General features: G+C 47.8%; 1 protein-coding gene across 1 annotated transcript in view; it reads left to right on the forward strand.

The window, feature by feature from the left end:
• The first annotated feature begins 10,828 nt into the window (after positions 1–10,828).
• The window catches only part of LOC102274618 (ectonucleotide pyrophosphatase/phosphodiesterase family member 7), a 38,125-nt gene continuing 30,640 nt past the window's right edge, over positions 10,829–18,313 (forward strand). The window contains exon 1 of the mRNA XM_005887827.2: positions 10,829–11,081. Within this exon, the coding sequence (XP_005887889.1) occupies positions 10,829–11,081 (253 nt within the window). The remainder of the gene's footprint in view (positions 11,082–18,313) is intronic.

Here is an 18,313-nt window from a genome sequence, read left to right on the forward strand (position 1 = left end):
TGACTAAGGAAAACACAAAGTGTTTAATCTCATTATCTATAGTTCAGAGAAATAGCTCTCCGTTTGTTTTTGTTTTGTTTTGTTTTTTTTTACCCCTTCACTCTAGATTTCTTTATCGAGCAACTATCATGTGTCAGGCACTGTGCTGGGTGCTGATGATAAAATGATGAACAGGGTAGCTGTGCCCCCACCCTTGAGAAGCTTATGGGCTACTAGGGGAGACAAATGAAAAATAAGAAAGTCCATGAAGAGTAGCAAGAGGCTGAGGTGGAGAATCATAAGGAGTCTGCTTTATAAAGGGGGTCAGGAAAGACCTCTCTATGGAGTGGACATTTTTTTAAACATGCATTTACTTATTTGGCTGTGCTAGATTTTAGTTGCAGTACATGGGATCTTCGTTGCCACGTGTGGGATCTTTAGTTGTGACATGCAGGATTTAGTTCCCTGACCAGGAATCAAACCTGGGCATCCTACATTAGAAGCATGGAGTCTTAACCACTAGATCGCCAAAGAAGCCCCTGGAGCAGATATTTAAGCTAACACTTAACGGATGATCAGAGGCTAGTTTAGGGAGGAGAAGAGGAAAATCATTCCAGGCTTAAACAACAGGTCCTGGGGTGGGAAAAAGTTTGTTGGGTCCAAAGAACCAAAAGGTGGTCAGTGTGACTGAGGAGAGTAGGCAAAGGGGAAGAGGCAGGAGGAAGTGGGGAGCTGGGCAGGAGCCCGCAGGAAACCCAAGGTCTGGATTTTATTGTCCACACAGTGGGAAGCCAAAGCAGGAACCCTAAGATCCCGTTAGCTTCCAGGTGGAAAATGGATTGCTGAGGGTTGAGAGCAGGGGCAGGAAGACCGGTTCCAATGCTGCTGCCATGGCCCAGCTGAGATATGATGTCCTGGGCTAAGACAGTGGCAGCAAAGATGGAGAGAATGGAAAAGTTGAGGTCAAGTTCAGAATCACGGGACTTGCTGATGGTGGGGAGAGGGGGAAAGAGGACAGTGCCTAGGTTACTGCCTGGAACAGCCTATGTGCTATTGAAGGAATGGGAGACACGGCTGGGGCACAGGGCAGGGGGGAGGAAAAGCAAGGGTCTGGCTTCGGTGACTTTGGATGTGTTAAGCGTGAGATGTCGACTATTGACAAGGGGGGAAAAGGCAAGAAAAACATTGGATGCATAAGCTGGTGATTGAAGGAGAAGTGTGAGCTGGAGATGCACCTTTAGGAGTCGTCGGCCAAGGAGTGGCAGGTAAAGCAATGGAAGTGCATGGACCCACCTAGGAGCAAGTCCAGAGGGAGAAGGAGGGGGCGTCTGGACTAGGCTGTGGGAACAGCCAACAGCTAAGAGGTGATTATGTTGCACAAGCAAAGACGTGATCCGGTGCCATACCCCTCCCTCCCAACCCTGCAATGTGCCAAGATGCGGCTCAGCCTCTGCAGACTTCCAGCGATCCCCCAGGTATCTCTCTTTCTTCTGAGACCTTTTCCAAAACCTCCCTTCCATACTTAGTGAAACAGGATTCTCAACATACCTGCCTTCTCCTCCTCCATCCAGCCTAAGCAAAAACTTGAGTATGAGAGGAATAAAGAAGCCTTCAGCATCTGTTCTGCACCACTAATTCCATCAGATTTCTCGTTATTCACGCCTGGCAGTCTAATTTTCTTTGTTAGACTCTCCCAGCACAGTCATCTCCTTAATTATTGACCTTTTCACTCTTCTCGCACCACCCCTTCCTTCGTCTTTGTTCTCAGAAAGTTCTGCTTACACAGTTATCTGCTGGTTCCTCACCTGGGGATAGCAACTGTTTTCTGAGGACAAGTCCTCCCCCCTTCCAATCTCAATCAGACAAGTCAAAGATCTCTGTACATCAGACATTAAGTTCATGCTCGACAGGCCATGCCTCTGGTTTCTTTCCTACCAGCCCATGGGTGAATAGGTTTACATCCTTCTCAGAGATGTCTCACCAAATTTTCACGAGGTTGGAGCTTACAAGGGTGACAGTCGCCCCTGCTCTCTTTCTCTCCCGCTCAAAACACAGCAGGAGAGAGTGTTACATCATCACATCTGTAGAGCATGTACCTTGTTCTCAGGGCCACATTTTAGGAGAGGTGGACAAACTAACAGGCATTCAGAATATGATTGCCATGATGGAGAAGAAAATCAAAGATACACCAAAGAAGCAATGGTTGAAAGAGTTAGAGATATTAAGTCTAGAGAGAATATGCTGGTGCGGGGGTCAGGAAAATTGCGAGCTACCATTTTTTTTTACAAATAAAATTTTATTGGAACTTAATAGCCATATCCATTTGGTTACATATTGCCTATGGCTGCTTATCATGCTGCAGTGGCAGAACTGAGTAGTTGTGACAGAGATTGTCAGGCCTACAAGGTCTATCTGGGTCATCATAGAAAAGGTTTGCCGACCCCTGCTCTGGAAAGAAAAAGGAATGAGAGAAGGAAGGAGGGAGGGAGGGAGGCAAGAGAGAAGAGACAGAATATGGCTGTATTCCAAACATCTACTGTAAGAAAGAGGAATTTGATTTCTTTAGCATGGCCCAAGATATTATAAAGAAAGCTGAATGCCAAAGAATTGATGCTTTCGAATTGTGGTGCTGGACAGGACACTTGAGAGTCCCTCGGACTGCAAGGAGATCAGACCAGTCAATCTTAAAGGAAATCAACCCTGAATCTTCACTGGAAGGACTGATGCTAAAGCTGAAGCTCCAATACTTTGGCCACCTGATGCGAAGAACTGACTCATTGGGAAAGACCCTGATGCTGGGAAAGACTGAGGACAAAAGGAGAGGAGCAGCAGTGGATGAGACGATGAGAGAGCATTACCGACTCAACGGACATGAGTCTGAGCAAACTCCAGGAGAGAGTGAAGGACAGAGAAGCCTGGTGTGCTATAATCCACGGGGCTGCAAAAAGTTGGGGTGACTTAGTGACTGAAAAACAAGAACAACAACAAAGATTTCAAACAAGGAACAACAGATTCGAAGCTACAGGACAAGAGTTCAGCTTGTCCTTGCTCATAAGGATTAGCTCTCCAGCTGGCAGGACTCCACACCCAAAGGGCTGCCTGGAGCAGTGAAGATGATGTCACTGGGTGTGTCAAGTGGACTAAGGTCCCGCAGAGGCATGCAGGTTTAGCTAGAGATTTTGCTAAAGGAAGCACGCAAGCTGAAGAGGTTTGGAAAGGCAAGGTGAGGTTGGAGAAAGGGCTGTGGCTACAGAGAGCAGAAGGGAGAAATTATGGGGAGGAGGGAGAGTGAGGTGGCCATAGAGTGAGGAACTTTACGAAAAGTGGAGGCTTAACCATGCAATGTAAGACATAATCTCTTTGGGACTTCCCTGGTGGCCCAGTGGTTAAGAATCTGCCTTGCAATGCAGGGGATGAGGGTTTGATCCCTGGTCCAGGAACTAAGATCTCACAGGCCTTAAACCTGCATGCTCTAGAGTCCACAAGGCACAACTATGGCGCCCACATGGTACAATAAAAGATCCCGCATGATGCAGGAAAGATGCTGCAACTAAGGCCTGGCACAGCCAAATTAATTAACTGATTTTTTTTAATGACAATCTTTTCTATGTTCTCCCAAAATCTTCAGTTAAAGGAATATTAATATTTTTTCAATGCTTTTGGGGTTGTATTTGTGAAGATTTCAAGGAATGGACGAAATGTGGCATTTGTCTTAAGGAAAGAGCATATTAACCCAAAGAGACCTGGGTCCCTTCCAGCTGAACCAACCCTTGCAGGTAAGTCACAAATGCAGGGAGGCCATTCGAATCCTGCCAACCCTGAGGCTGAAGGAGTCTTTGAAAACATGATCTGGCTTAACATTCAGTTCAGTTCAGTTCAGTTCAGTTCAGTCACTCAGTCGTGTCCAACTCTTTGCAACCCCGTGAATCGCAGCACGCCAGGCCTCCCTGTCCATCACCAACTCCCAGAGTTCACTCAGACTCACGTCCATTGAGTCAGTGATGCCATCCAGCCATCTCATCCTCTGTCATCCCCTTCTCCTCCTGCTCCCAATCCCTCCCAGCATCAGAGTCTTTTCCAATGAGTCAACTCTTCTCATGAGGTGGCCAAAGTACTGGAGTTTCAGCTTTAGCATCATTCCTTTCAAAGAAATCCCAGGGCTGATCTCCTTCAGAATGGACTGGTTGGATGTCCTTGCAGTCCAAGGGACTCTCAAGAGTCTTCTCCAACACCACAGTTTAAAAGCATCAATTCTTCGGCGCTCAGCCTTCTTCACAGTCCAACTCTCACATCCACACATGACCACTGGAAAAACCATAGCCTTGACTAGACAGACCTTTGTTGGCAAAGTAATGTCTCTGCTTTTGAATATGCTATCTAGGTTGGTCATAACTGTCCTTCCAGGGAGTAAGCATCTTTTAATTTTGTGGCTGCAGTCACCATCTGCAGTGATTTTGGAGCCCCCCAAAATAAAGTCTGACACTGTTTCCACTGTTTCCCCATCTATTTCCCATGAAGTGATGGGACCGGATGCCATGATCTTCGGCACTTCAAGAACAACCAACGTGAATCTTGCCAAAGTGAAGCCACAGGAATACCTTTTTTGAAAAATTTCCTTCATTTCAGATCCTTCTTTGGAATTTCCAGGGCTCAACAACATGTGAAAGATTCCAGAAAGCAAAATAATTTCTGAGCTTTGGAATTTCCCTGAAGATAGTCCAAACCTGTGAAAATTTCACAGGAATTCACCCCAAACCCATACAATGGACAACACTAAGAGTGAACTGTAAAACTGTAGACTCTGGGGGACTATGATGTGCCAATGCAGGTCCATCAAGTATAACAAATGCACCGCTCGGTGGGGATGTTGGGCGTGGGGGAGGCGGTGCATTCGTGGAGCAGAGAGCTTATGGGAAATCTCTGTCCCTTCCTCCTGATTTTGCTGGGAGTCTAAAACTGCTCTAAAAATGTTGTCTTCAAAGAAAATTTTCATAAAAGTTTCAAACAAAAAGGACATTGAGGACATAAGTTGGCTCTGAGTTGGATCCTAGGAACTCATAGATCTTCATCAGAAGGGATCTGTGTACCCCACAAGCTCACACCCTCATGGGCTATTTCTATAGCACCCAAAACTTAGTAACTTTGAACCACAACCATTTATTATCTCTTGTGATTCTGTGAGTTGGCTGGGCATTTCCTCTGCTGGTTTCACCGGAGTTCACTTGTAGCTGGAGGTCCAGCTGGGCTGGAAGGTCAATAATGGCCTCACGGATGCGATTGGCAGATGGTGCTGCTAGTGGCTGGGAACTTGGTTTTTCTTCATGGGCCCTCTTGTCCTCCAGAGCCCATCTCCACACGGCACCCTGAGCAGGAGAGTCAGGGCTTACTTGGTGCTGCCTGCCGCGAGAGCCAAAATAAGCTAAGCTTGAAGGGTGCTCAAGACGCAGGACCAAACGTCAGACACCATCAGTTCAGCTGTGTTCTGTTGATCAAAGCAAGTCGTAGGCCAGTGCAGGTTCAAGGAGAGGGAAATAAACTTCATCTCTTAAGGAAGAATTTGCAATCAGAGTGCAAAAAGGCATTTCTGGGGTGTTGCACTCATCTTTGGAAAATACCTAACACACCCACACACTCCTTTACGTGCAACCATCCCTCCAGGTACATCTGTTGCCAGCCAGACCCTGAACTGAACAGTACTCAAGGGAAGAAAGAGATGAGAGTGTCCTGCATGCCAGCTCTCCTCTTGCTTGACTTCAGCCCCATCATAAGCAGACCCCATCAGAGTTTACATCCCTTGAGAAGCACTGTACTTGATCTTTGGATCAATCGGTAAGTATTTGAATCTGCAGCAACAGCCTGCCCATAGTAAACAGTTCAACCCATGCTAAGTTTTTCCCTGCTGCTAAATCAAGCTGAGAGAATCACAGTGAGGTTTTATATTCAAAGAAATGTTCAAAGCCCCAATCATCAACAGGTTTAACAGGATACATCTCCTAATCCTTTCCTTTCATCAGAGATATCTTTTTTTTTTTTTTTTCAGCCTACCACCCTCCCTTCTGTTGAGATTTGCATCTCTTCCTACCATAGTCACATGGCTCTGGTGGGGTTCGCAAAGAGCTGGACACGACTAAAGCAACTTAGCACACATGTTCCACGTTCTTACTTGACTCCCCCCTCCCCCACCCCCTCACTTCCCAGCCCCCATGCAGTTGATTGGTCCAGGGATGGCAATCTGACCCAAACAGGCCATTCAAAGTTCTTCCCTCAGGTTTGTTTTTCCTAGCTGGAACTGGGAAAATGCAGTCATCCTCTGTGATGACAGGAACTATGGAGTGAGACAAAGAGGAACTTCTGTGGCCACACTCCTCACTTTTGGAGAAAGCCAGTCCCAAGCAAGAGGAAACTGAGGTGATATGCAAAGTCAGACACAGAGATGGGGAGAGAGATCTGGGGTGTGAGTCCCTGGAGCCAAGCTGCGACCCTGCCTTTCTATAGAGTGACTTCCACCACCTGGGAAATTACACCCAAAAAGGCCACATGCAGATGCCATGTCTGCAGCCCATTGGCAGTAACTGCTCTAGACCTACACACACCCCAGGCTGAAACTCCCCACAATGACCTTCTTCCCTGCCTTGAGTCACTTCCCCACTCGCCCATGGGTGCTCCCTGGGGATGCGCCCAAATAAGCCACTTGCACTCCCATCCTTGTTTCAGGATCTGCTTTGAGGGAAAACAAGACTAAAGCATGGTCCCTTTTCTTACCTACCCTAGTAAGAGATAGGTTTTTGTCATCTGCAACCAAGAGTTCTGACCATTACCTTCTGCTGGGATGATTCCTAAAATGTGTTTGGAAATTTCCTCATCTACATTCCAGTGACTATGTCATAAATATGTTTTTTTTTTTAAACAAAGTCTAATGGGATTTCAACCAAAGTTTCACAAAATGCACTGTACTTCTGTACAGATTCCCAGTGACTGATATAAATGTCATGCAAAAGAAAGTAAGAGTCAAAGATAGCTCTACTGGGCTGGCAAAGAAGAATCTAGTCCAAGATGGCATGGGTGGGAGATGTTTCCAGAACTGGAGGGCCCTCAAGCCTGCATGAGCCACAGCTGAGTGCTAGAACAGCTTGAAAACGTAGTGGCCAGGATGAGATTTGCCCTCTCCTCCATATTTCATTCTCCACCACATCCAAACTGCTAAGTAAATATTTGCTAAAACAGATGGTGGATTTATACCTTCCAAACTAGAACTCAACAAAGAGAAAGCAAGATATCAGTGCTATGACAATAAGCATCACTGTGGCCACCCTTAGAATTCTCTCTAGCCAGCCACCTCCCCCAGTCTCTGCTGATTGCACCAAAGGTTGCACTTTGGGGAAGATTCAGGAGACATGGTGTGTTGTTGCATGACTGCTGGCTGTTTTGTATCTGTTTTCTGTATTTCCAGAATGTTAAGATGTATGTGGATTATTCCTAAAAAGGCCTAAATGATTAACAAACAATTCTCAAAGGGCCAAACTACTTAATACAAATATTCACATTCCTTCCAAGAATCTACACACCAAAGACTCAAGGTTCTCTTTGAACCAAAGAACATCTGGCCTGGGACAGTCCTGATCCCAGCGTCAACAGCAGCTCTCTTCCAGGCCTGGCTTTCCCAGAGCAGCATACATTGTTCTTTGCCACCAAGGATATCCAGGGACACAAACTAAAGATAATGATGCTTTATTGGCCCTCAGTCATCTGTCCTTTCCATGTGCTGGAAGGAGTGCCAAGTCCAATTTGTCCAAGCACAAAATAGCATCATTGGCATCATTAGATCAGATATGGAAGCTATCAGTGGCAATTTATTATTGTATAAAAAGTAAACAACATTTGCTGAACACTTAACCAGTGCTAAGGACCAATGTAAGTGCTTTACCTGCTGCATTAACAAGATAAACTAAGTTATACCACAGTAACAAATTATCCCAAAATCTCAGTGGCTTGGCAACAGAGGCTGACCTCTCACACTGCACATCCACCATGGGTTAGCTGGGAACTATGATCTATTTGACCACTCAGAAACCCAGCATGATGGAAATTCTACTGTCTCAACACAAGGCTTCCACAGTTCCTGTGGCAGCAGTTGACAGGGTGAGGCACTCATACACCAATCCTTGAAAGCTTCAGGCTGGAAGTCATACATGTGGCTTCCACTCAAAACACAAGGGCCATGATTACAAGGGGGATGGGGAGTGGCAGGGGTGGGGGTGGGGGCAGGTGGATATTCCATGAGCAGTAAGCATTCATGTCAACATACATCATTTCATCGGCGCCTCATGACTTCAGGAAATATATCATTATTCCTTTTGTACGGAGAAGGGAAGAGAGGCACAGAGAGGTTATAAGATTTTCCCCAAGTGTAAAATGTAAGCCCAGAGCAGAGCTGTGAGCCCAGCCTGCAGGCTGCAAAACACCCTCAACTGCTTCGCTGCACACTCATCACAAAATTCTACAAAATTCCATCCTAGAGCAAAACACCATGGTAATTAATAAGAGAGGCCAAGTTATGCAAATACAGAGTGGAGCTCTCCTGATGCTCCACCTCCTCACCCCAAAAACTCAACCTAAGCAAATACCTGGATCAAAATTCTCAGGCAATTTCAGGAAGAGGGAAACGGGTCACCTCATCTGGGTCTGATATTCTGCCTGCAGTCCACCCACATCAAGACAAAAACCTGAAAACTTCACCCAAAAACCTGGGCAGACTGTCACCTCCTGTCACTGGAAAGTCCACTGATGACAGCTTTATACAACTCACAGATCCTTCAAAGCAGAAAAGGTAAATGTCATCCGTGTACTTGTAGAAAGCGGCCACAGGCAGGTCTGTTAGGAGATGGTTGTCACATCCAGATGAGCACCCCAAGTTAGATGTTACCAACAGGCTAATTCCTCCCAGCCTGCGAAACCCAAGTCTAGCACCACTTCCTCCCGGGAACCCTTCTCTGTCTGGCTTCCCCAGGCGAGGACCCTCTCCCTGTGCTCCCACATCACCTCCAATGTGCACCTGTGGCAGGATTCCCCTTTATTTGTCTGCCTGTTCCCTGGACTCTGAGCCACACAGGCAAACTCTGCATCTAAGCTTGTGTGTATCAGGCACCTAGCATATATCACGTGCGTTCTCAGTCACTAAGTTGTGTCCGACTCTTTGCAACCCTATGGACTGTAGCCTGCCAGGCTTCTCTGTCCATGGGATTTTCCAGACAAGAATACTGGAGTGGGTTGCCATTTCCTGCTCCAGGGGATCTTCCTGACCCAGGGATTGAGCCCACGTCTTCTGTACCTCCTGCATTGGCAGGCAGATTCCCTATCACTGAGTCACTGGAGAAGCCCATAGCACAAAGAATGTGCTCAGTAAATGTGGGGTGGAGGGATAGATGCTTAAGCCTGTTCACAGCCATTTGTTCCCTTGGGGAATTTTATATTCCTGTGTGCACCAAACATGTAGCCAAGTATTAAAACGACAGCCACAGCCTCACTTCTGCTGGGTGGCCTTGGAGAGGTTCTACAGCCTCTCTGAGCTGCTTATTCAGCTACAAAGTAAAAACTGCCTCTTAGATATGTTGTAAAAATTAAATTGAAAGTGGGGAGTATTCAAACAAAAGCTCATATGCAAATGTTCACAGCAACACTATTCACGACAGCCAAAGCATGGAAGCAAGCCAAATGCCCATCAGCTGGTGAATGGCTGTGGAACATCCATACAGTGGAATATTATTTGGCCATAAAATGGAGTGAAGTACTGACACATGCCACGGCACCACTAAAGAACCTTGAAAACATGGTGCTCGGCAAAAGAAGCCAGACACAGAAGCTCAGATGCTATACGACTCCACTTATATGAAATGCCCAGAATAAGTCAATCCAAACAGACAGGACTTCCCTGCTGGCCCAGTGGTTAAGACTCTCAGCTCCCAATGCAGGGGGCCCAGGTTCGATCCCTGGTCAGGGAACTAGATCCCACATGCTGCAACTAAGACCTGGTGCAGCCAAATAAATGAATAAAAAAAAAAAAATCCAAACAGACAGAAAGCAGATTAGTGATTGCTGGGGACTAGGGGAAGGGAGGAATGAGAAGAGACTGCGAACGTGCGTGGGTGAAAACAGCCTGAAGCCAGAGAGCGGTGAATGTGAATGTACTAAACGTCAGCCCTGCGAATGTACTAAATGTCGCTGAGACTGTCCGCCTTCAAGTGATTAAAATGGTAAATTTTATCTTATGTGTATTGGACCACAGTGATTTTTTTTTTAATTCTTATGGGGAATGTTCAACTTAATAACCTTTCTAGAATTTCAAAAAAAATTAAATGGGATAGAATAGATGATGTATGTACAGTTCCCAGACCTCATGAGCATGCAATCCACAGTGGCTGTTTTCATAACGAACAGTAATTTGTTCTCCCTATAAAAACAGGCTATATCGAGTAAAGGAAAGCACCAACCTAATTTGTTCTCCAAATGTTCACAACAGTGGAATTTGTACAAGTCCAAAACATTTCACGTGGTTTGCCTTTTTATATCATAGTAAGATGCACATAATCCTGAGCATGTTTTTCACCATTTTAGAGTGCATGGGGCCGCAGCATTAAGCGCATCAGTGTTGCACCACCACCACCACCACCCGCCTCCAGAGCTCTCCCATCATGTCAGACGTGTGCCATCTCATTAGGCTCCAGGTGTTCTGGTCCACAATAGAGCTGAGGCAGAATTATCAACGTGGACTTTGCTCAACCGCAGATAAAACAAGGGAGAAAACGGGAGCAGGCTGTGACCCCAGCGGTGAGAGCGTGGGAGGCGCTGAGACATGACAGGGCCCCGGGCCCTCGCGCTGCTGCTGCTGCCCGTCCTACTGGGCTGGGCCGGTGGCCACCCCGTCCCCGGGACGAAGAGCTTCCGCAAGCTGCTGCTCATCTCCTTCGACGGCTTCCGCTGGGACTATGACCAGGACGTGGACACCCCCAACATGGACCGCCTGGCCCAGGAGGGCGTCAAGGCCAAGTACCTCACGCCACCCTTCGTGACCATGACCTCCCCATCCCACTTCACCACCATCTCGGGTAAGCTCTGCCCCACAGCCAGGCCACTGTGCCAGCAGAAGCCTGGCGTCCACCGTTCCCTGAAACAGAGAGCTGCTTCTCTGGCACCTCTGGGGAGACTGAGGCAGCCCACACGACCTGGGATCACTTCCCTGGAAGAAGTGCTAGCTTAAGCATGCTCGGGCATGCACAGGGTTGTCTCTAGAACCCATGGCCTGCAGACAGGATGGGGGCCACAGCGGCAGCCTCCAAAGGCATCTCTCCGATGCCCTAGGCCCACCCTGCCCTCCACCCTGCCTTTCATATCATGGCCGGTGATCTTGTATACAGTAAATCATTAAAAGGTTTTTATTGAGAATAATAAAATATTAAAGCCTAAAGTAATCAGTTAGATCAGGTAGCTCCCCTGCTTAATGCTGGTGCACTGGAGGGACATGTACGATCTTTGAAGAGAAGTTAAATCTTGTCTTTCAATGACCCAGAAGGTCCCCACAGCCTGGCCCCTGACCCACTCACTCTGAGCCTCTCTCATCTCTCTTCCTCTCACAAGCTTCCCTCCAGATCACAAAAGCCCCCTGCACATGCCTCCAACCAGCCCCCACTTGCCTTGGGGTCTTGCCCAAGCTGGCCGCTCCAGCTCACCTGGAGCATGCGGGTCACTGGGAGAGACAGATATCAGAGAAGTAAGCACATGAATAGATGTCACTGCAAGCCAGAGAAGCACCAAGACGGAAGAGGACAGCCTCTCTGGGAGAAGACAGCAAGGGCAAATGGACTGGAAATCAGAGAGACAGGGAAGGGCTCCTGGAGGAAGACGGCAGTTGAGCTGCCAGTGAAGGAGAGGTTGGACTTTTCTGGTCGTCCAGTGGTTAAGACTCAATGCTCCCAATGCAAAAGGCCTGGCTTCGATCCCTCGTCAGGGAACTAGATCCCACGTGCTGCGACCAAGAGTTTGTATGCCGCAGTTAAAGATCCCGCATGCTGCAAGGAAGATCAAAGATCCCGAGTGCTTCCCTGGTGGCTCAGTGGTAAAAAGTTTGCTGGCCAATGCAGGAGACACGGGTTCAATCCCGGGTCCAGGAAGATTCCCCTAGGCCGCAGAGCAACTAAGCCCGTACACCACAACTACTGAGCCTGTGCTCTAGAGTCGGGGCCGCAGCTCCTGAGCCCACGTGCTGCAACTACCGAAGCCCGTGTGCTCTAGAGCCCGTGCGCCACAGCAAGGAAAGCCACCACTATGAGAAGGCTGCGTAGCAATGAAGACTCACCACAGCCAAACATAAGTAAATAAAAAGAAAGAGACCTCGGGAGTCCAGAGGAAGGAAAAGTGTTCCAGGCAGAGGGAACAGCATGTATGAGGTCTCTGTGACAAGAAGGAACGTGATGGATCCAGAATGCCAGTTGCCACTAAGCAAAGAGATTCCAGTCTAAACGAGAGGCAGAGGAGGAGGCAGTCCGGATGCGAAGGGCTCCCCTGTAATTAGACTAACAGTGGCTTCCGTTTCAAATTGAGCCTGATGTCAGGCTCTGTGCCACAGGCTTTGCCTTGGGTATCTCCAGGACAACACTGCAAGCAAGTGTTGTCCCCGATCCACAGGTGAGAAAACAACAACTCCACAAGGCTGAGTAAAACTGACCAGCCACTTGGCCAGAAAGTGGGAAGGGAGAAGCCAGACTAGGAACCAGGGTGGCCCTGGACACACAGAACTGGTTCTGCTCGTTCTGAACTGGGAATCGGCAGACCCCTCTCGCCGGGCAGGGAGGGGTGCTAGTAATGTGACCTCAACACACACACACCCAGAGAACCACTTGCTGGGGTCCAAGCGCAGCTCTGGGAACCTCTAACATGATGGGCAAACTGCTGGTGCCTTTTGGCTGGGACTTCCATCCAACTCTCAAAGGGACCCTTGAATCAGAAACTCGAAAAATAAAGCTGAGCAACCACTCAGAGGGAGATTTGCTGAGACGGATTTTACTACATGTAAACTCTTCCAAACACAAGTCATTTGGGAACCATTAGCACCAGGAAGCAGGAACAAAAGAGCACTTTTCTCTACTCCCCAGCGGCATTAACTTCATAACACTTAAAGATCTCCCGTGGGCAGATTCTGGGTCCTTGAGCGCTGAGAATACAAGGGGCACAAAATATTGTAAGGCATGCTCACCTTTTACTGATCCCAAGAAGGCTTTTGATGAGATGATACACAAGGTGAGAGCAAATTTTTTTAAATTACAAAATCATCCCAACACTACTGCCAGCAGGAAATGGAAGCCTTACAGCTTCAATGGAGGGTAATTCAGCAGCATCTCATACATTACAAACACACACACTTTCTTATTTGGCAGTTCCACTTCTAGGACTCTATCCTACCATTATAATTTGCTTGGTGGAAAATGATACACATACAAAGTTATTTATTACATTAGTTTGCAACAGTGAAAGAAAATAGAAACAACCTATCCATCAGAGGGGAGTAGCTAAATAAAATACTGGACATGCATAGAATGGCATACTCTGTCACCTTTAAAAGAAAAACTGAGAGGGGTTTCCCCAGCAGTCCAGTGGTTGGGACTCTGTACTTCCACTGCAAGGGGCACAGGTTCAATCCCTGGTCGGGGAACTAAGTATCCCACAGGCTGTGCAGCACAGCCAAAAATACTTTTCTTTTAATTTTTTTTTTAACGAAGAAGAACTGAGGAAGCTTTTTGTGTCTGGTAGGAAGTTATCTCCAAGAAGGATTAAGTGACAAAAGCAAGATGCAAAGAATATGCGTAGTACACGTATTTGTGCACATACGTGTGTGTATATGTGCATATAGTTGCTTATAGATGCACAGAGAACCTCTAAAGAAATAAACAAGGAACTGGTATCACTGATTCCTCCAGGAAGGGGACAGAGTGGAAGGGAGACTTTGGATTGTACATTCTGTGTACCTTTTAGATCTTGGACCATGTGTATGTATTGCCTATAAAGTACTATAGGTCTATAAAGTGCCTATATACATAAATTCACCACTTTATAGAAAAAAGCATGTTCTTCTATCCTTCTTATTTATAACCAACCTGCCATTTATTGAGGTGGTGAACAAGTCACTGCTTTAAAACAGGTTTTGCAGCCTCAGCACTGTTGGCGTTTGGGACCAGACAGTCCTCTGTGGTGGGGACTGTCCTGTGCAGTGTGGGATGTCGGGCAGATCCCTGGTCTCCATCATCTAGGTGCCAGGAGTGTCTCTTCCTCACATTGTGACAACCAAGAATGTCTCAGACATTGCCCAGCAACCCCGGGGGACAAACTGGCCCTCAGCTGAAACCCCTGTTTTAAGTGACTGAACCACAACCTGGCTTACAAAAATGCTCAGGAAGTACCACAGTCACCATATCCTTCAATTCTCATAGCAGTGATAAAAAGTCAGAACAGGTGAGATATCCGAGGCCCATGAACATACAAATCTTTCCTGAGGTCCCACAGCAGACCTTCTGCTGAGGGGCAAAGCAGGACTTGAACTCAGCCCTGGATGGTCCCAGACACTTTAGCACGGTCTCCCTACCTTTAGCATGCCTACAGCCATTTGGTGTTCTTCCTTCTAATTAAGTAGTCATCCCAAACACCTTTGAATGTTGCACATCCTCAGAGCTCCCAGGCAGCAGGGAGACATCCTGAATATGTTGTGTTAACGACACAGAGGCCACCCTGGACCCAGCAAAAGCACCAGCATCTGTCTTCGTGAGCTGGGCTCAAGCCGACCTCTGTCTGACTCCTACGTGGAAAAGGATCATCCGTAATAGAAAAAAATAATGGATAAAAATTGGTGTTGCCAGCACCCAAAGACCTCTTCAGATTCCAGGGGGTAGGCCTGACACAAAGTATGATGTTCTTACGAACACCTCAGGGCCAGTTAAGTCAGGAGAAGGGTGAGGAGACAACGCTGCTGTCCTGCTGCTCAGCTCAGCTGCACCGGCAGCTGCTCCCACAGGAGCTCACGGAGCCCAAAAAGGCAAGCAACCACTCCTTCAAGCTTCCCAGACAGAGGCCAGGAGATTAGGGACCAGGCGGTCCCAGGCAAGGAGCGCGCAGCAGGGAAAGGCCGTGGCCCAGGCCTGAGACGTAGCTGACTTGCCTGATGAGGTCAGAACTCTGAGCAGCAGGGCCTTCTTGTGCCTGGGGGCTGTCAGGTGTGTGGTATCTGCGCCCTCATCCCAGACCTAGGATCCCTCATCAGTTGTCCTGATGCTGGTGAAGAAAGTCTTCCTGGAGAGTTTGTTAGGACTGTATTCATCCTATCAACTAACGAATACTGTTGGAGCATCCCTGTGGAGCCGGGCAGGGCAGAAGATGGCCAGCTTCCCACTAACGTGTCTCCAGAGTCTGGCCCTCTTTGCAGGGCTTGACCCACAGTCCCAGGCTCCTGCCCACTCTGCTCCCAAACTCCACACATCTTTTGGGAGGTTTCGCTTCCTTCTCGCTGGAACTCCACCAGAGTCAAGGACAAGGAGCCCCTTCCTTGGCGATCCTTCTGCCTCTGGGCTTCCTTTCTCAGGGAATCAAACAGGAGAGATTTGTTCTTACTCCCGTGTGTCCCCCTGAAGCCTTTTTCTACACCCCAACTCCTCCATGGCTCCCAAAAGAGGCTTAGTATGTAAACCCCAAAGCCAAAAGGAGTCTCTGATTTCTCCACTTTCCCCCATGGGATCCTTTCCTCGGGAAATGAAAACAGAAATCCTGACTGCTTGAATGATGGAAAGACTAAAGGAGAGAAGTTTTTTGTTTTTTTTTTAATATTTATTTGACTGCGTCGGGTCGCAGTTGCAGCATGTGGGATCTTTGACACTGCGGCATGCAGGATCTTTTGTGGCAGCATGCAAACTCTTGGATGCGGCATGTGGGACCTAGTTTCCTAACCAGGGATTGAACTCAGGCCCCCTGAGCTGGGAGCATGGAGCCTTAGCCACTGGACCACCAGGCAAGCCCCAGGAGAGAGGATTTTAAAAACAAAGCTGGCTATTAATTTAAAATATCCCACTTCATCATCATTCCATGTCAGAAGATCTTTGCATCCTTACAAAGCATGTGTTTTTCCTCCAAGTATTTGCCGCCAGCACTGCCTGCAAGTGGGACTTCTGGGCAGGATGGAGGCTCCTAGGACCTGGGTAATGTTCTCCCTCCAGCCCCGCAGGGCCGGGCACTGGGCAGGGCTGCATGTTGATCAAGCTGCTTCCCTCTCTCATCGGAAGGGCTGTTACTTCCTCCAAGGTAGTTTTGTTCTTCCCACCTGGTTCCACCCTGCTCCTTTCATCATCCCCCACCTCCTTGAACACATACACACACACACACACACACACACACCCAGGGGTCTTGGCCACAGCACCTGACTGTTCCTTTAAATGGAATGGCACATTCGTTTTCTATGGCTGCATAACAGCCACACAAACTTAGCAGCTTAGGACAACACCCATTTATTCTCTCTCAGGCCCCATGATCAGGACTCTGAGCATGGCTGACTTTAGTCCTCTGCTCAGAATCTCACGAGGCTGCAGTCAAGGTGCCGGCTGGGGTGGTCTCATCTGAGGCTCTGGGTCCTCTCCCAAGGTTATGTAATTGTTAGAAGACTTCCTTTCCCCGCAGCTGCAGAACCCAGGCAGCTTGCTCCTTCAAGGCCAGTAGGAGAGGATCTCCTCCAGACTCTCTGCTAAAAGCGCACCTGCTGAGGTCAGGCCCAGCAAGGATAATCACCTCTGGATTAACTCAGAGTCAACTGGTTAGGGCCCTTAGTTATCTCTGCAAAATCTCTTCAACTTTTCCATGTCCACTGGTTAGAAGCCAGGCACAGGTCCCACCCATGAGCAAGGGAAGGAAATTCTACAAACATGTATATCCGGAGCATCAATCCTGAGGCCATCTTAATTCTGCCTATCATGAGTAGGTCATGGTTGGGGCTCAGACAACCAGGGGGGAGCATCGGTCTTTGTGGAAAGGTGACAGGTAATAGGGGATGGTGCCCCAGCATGGAGCCCCAGAAAGCCCCAGAATTACGGTCTAATCCCTAATGCCAAAGGGCACACTGACTGACCATGGAGGCTGGACTACCCCCATCACAGTCTCCACATCCATAGGAGACCCCCTCTGTTGCTTAAACAAAGGTGATGATAACAATGATGATTCTGAAGAAGGAGAAGGAGAAAGACTGCTAATTTGAAAGTACATATACTAATCTCCTAGGGCCATCATAACAAAGCACCACCAAACCATGGGGCTTAAAACAACAGAAATTCATTGTTTCATGGCTCTAGAAGCCAGAAGTTTGAAATCAAGGAGTCAGTAGAACAATAAAGCTATGGTTTTTTTTCCAGTAGTCTTGTACATATATGAGAGTTGGACCATAAAGAAGACTGAGAGCCAAAGAATTGATGCTTTCAAACTATGGTGCTGGAGAAGACTCTTGAGAGTCCCTTGGTCTGCTAGGAGATCAAACCAGTCCATCCTAAAGGAAATCAACCCTGGATATTGATTGGAAGGACTGATGCTGAGCTGAAGCTCTAATATTTTGGCCACCTGATGCAAAGAGCCAACTCACTGGGAATGACCCTGATGCTGGGAAAGGTTGAAGGCAAAAACAGAAGGGGGACGGTAGAGGATGAGGTGGTTAGATATAGCATCACCAACTCAATGAACATGAATTTGAGCAAACTGGGTGATAGTGAAGGACAGGCATGCTGTAGCCCATAGGGTTGCAAAGAGTCAGACACAACTTAGCAGCCAAACAATGAACAAGAGCGATACTCTCTGAAAGCTGTAGGAATCCTTTGTCTCCTCCAAGCTTCTCGTGGTTTGCCCATGATCTTTGGCATTCCTTGACTTGTAGGTACACCCCTCCAGTCCTCTGTCCAGCCCGTGGAGTTCTTCCTATGTCTCTGTCTTCACGTGGCTGTCTTATTAGGACATCAGTCACTTGGATTAGGGGCACACCCTCCTCTCTAATAACCTCACCTCTGCAATGACCGTTTCCAAATAAGGTCATATGCTGAAGCTCTGGGGTTTAGGACCCCAAAATATCTTTTTTGGGGAGCACAGTTCAAACCCATATTCCCAAGACTGACTCCCCTTGCACCAGTTTGCTTCTCAGAACCAATCTCTGTGGCCAGGGGAATGGAATGATGCTAATCACGTGCCCACACCCAGGTCAGGGTGGGGAATGGCAAGCCTGACACAAACCATGTCACCCATGGGGGACTAATGGGTCCCAGGTGGAAAGTCA

This window comes from Bos mutus, chromosome 25, assembly GCF_027580195.1.
Source record: "Bos mutus isolate GX-2022 chromosome 25, NWIPB_WYAK_1.1, whole genome shotgun sequence".
NCBI lineage: Eukaryota > Metazoa > Chordata > Mammalia > Artiodactyla > Bovidae > Bos > Bos mutus.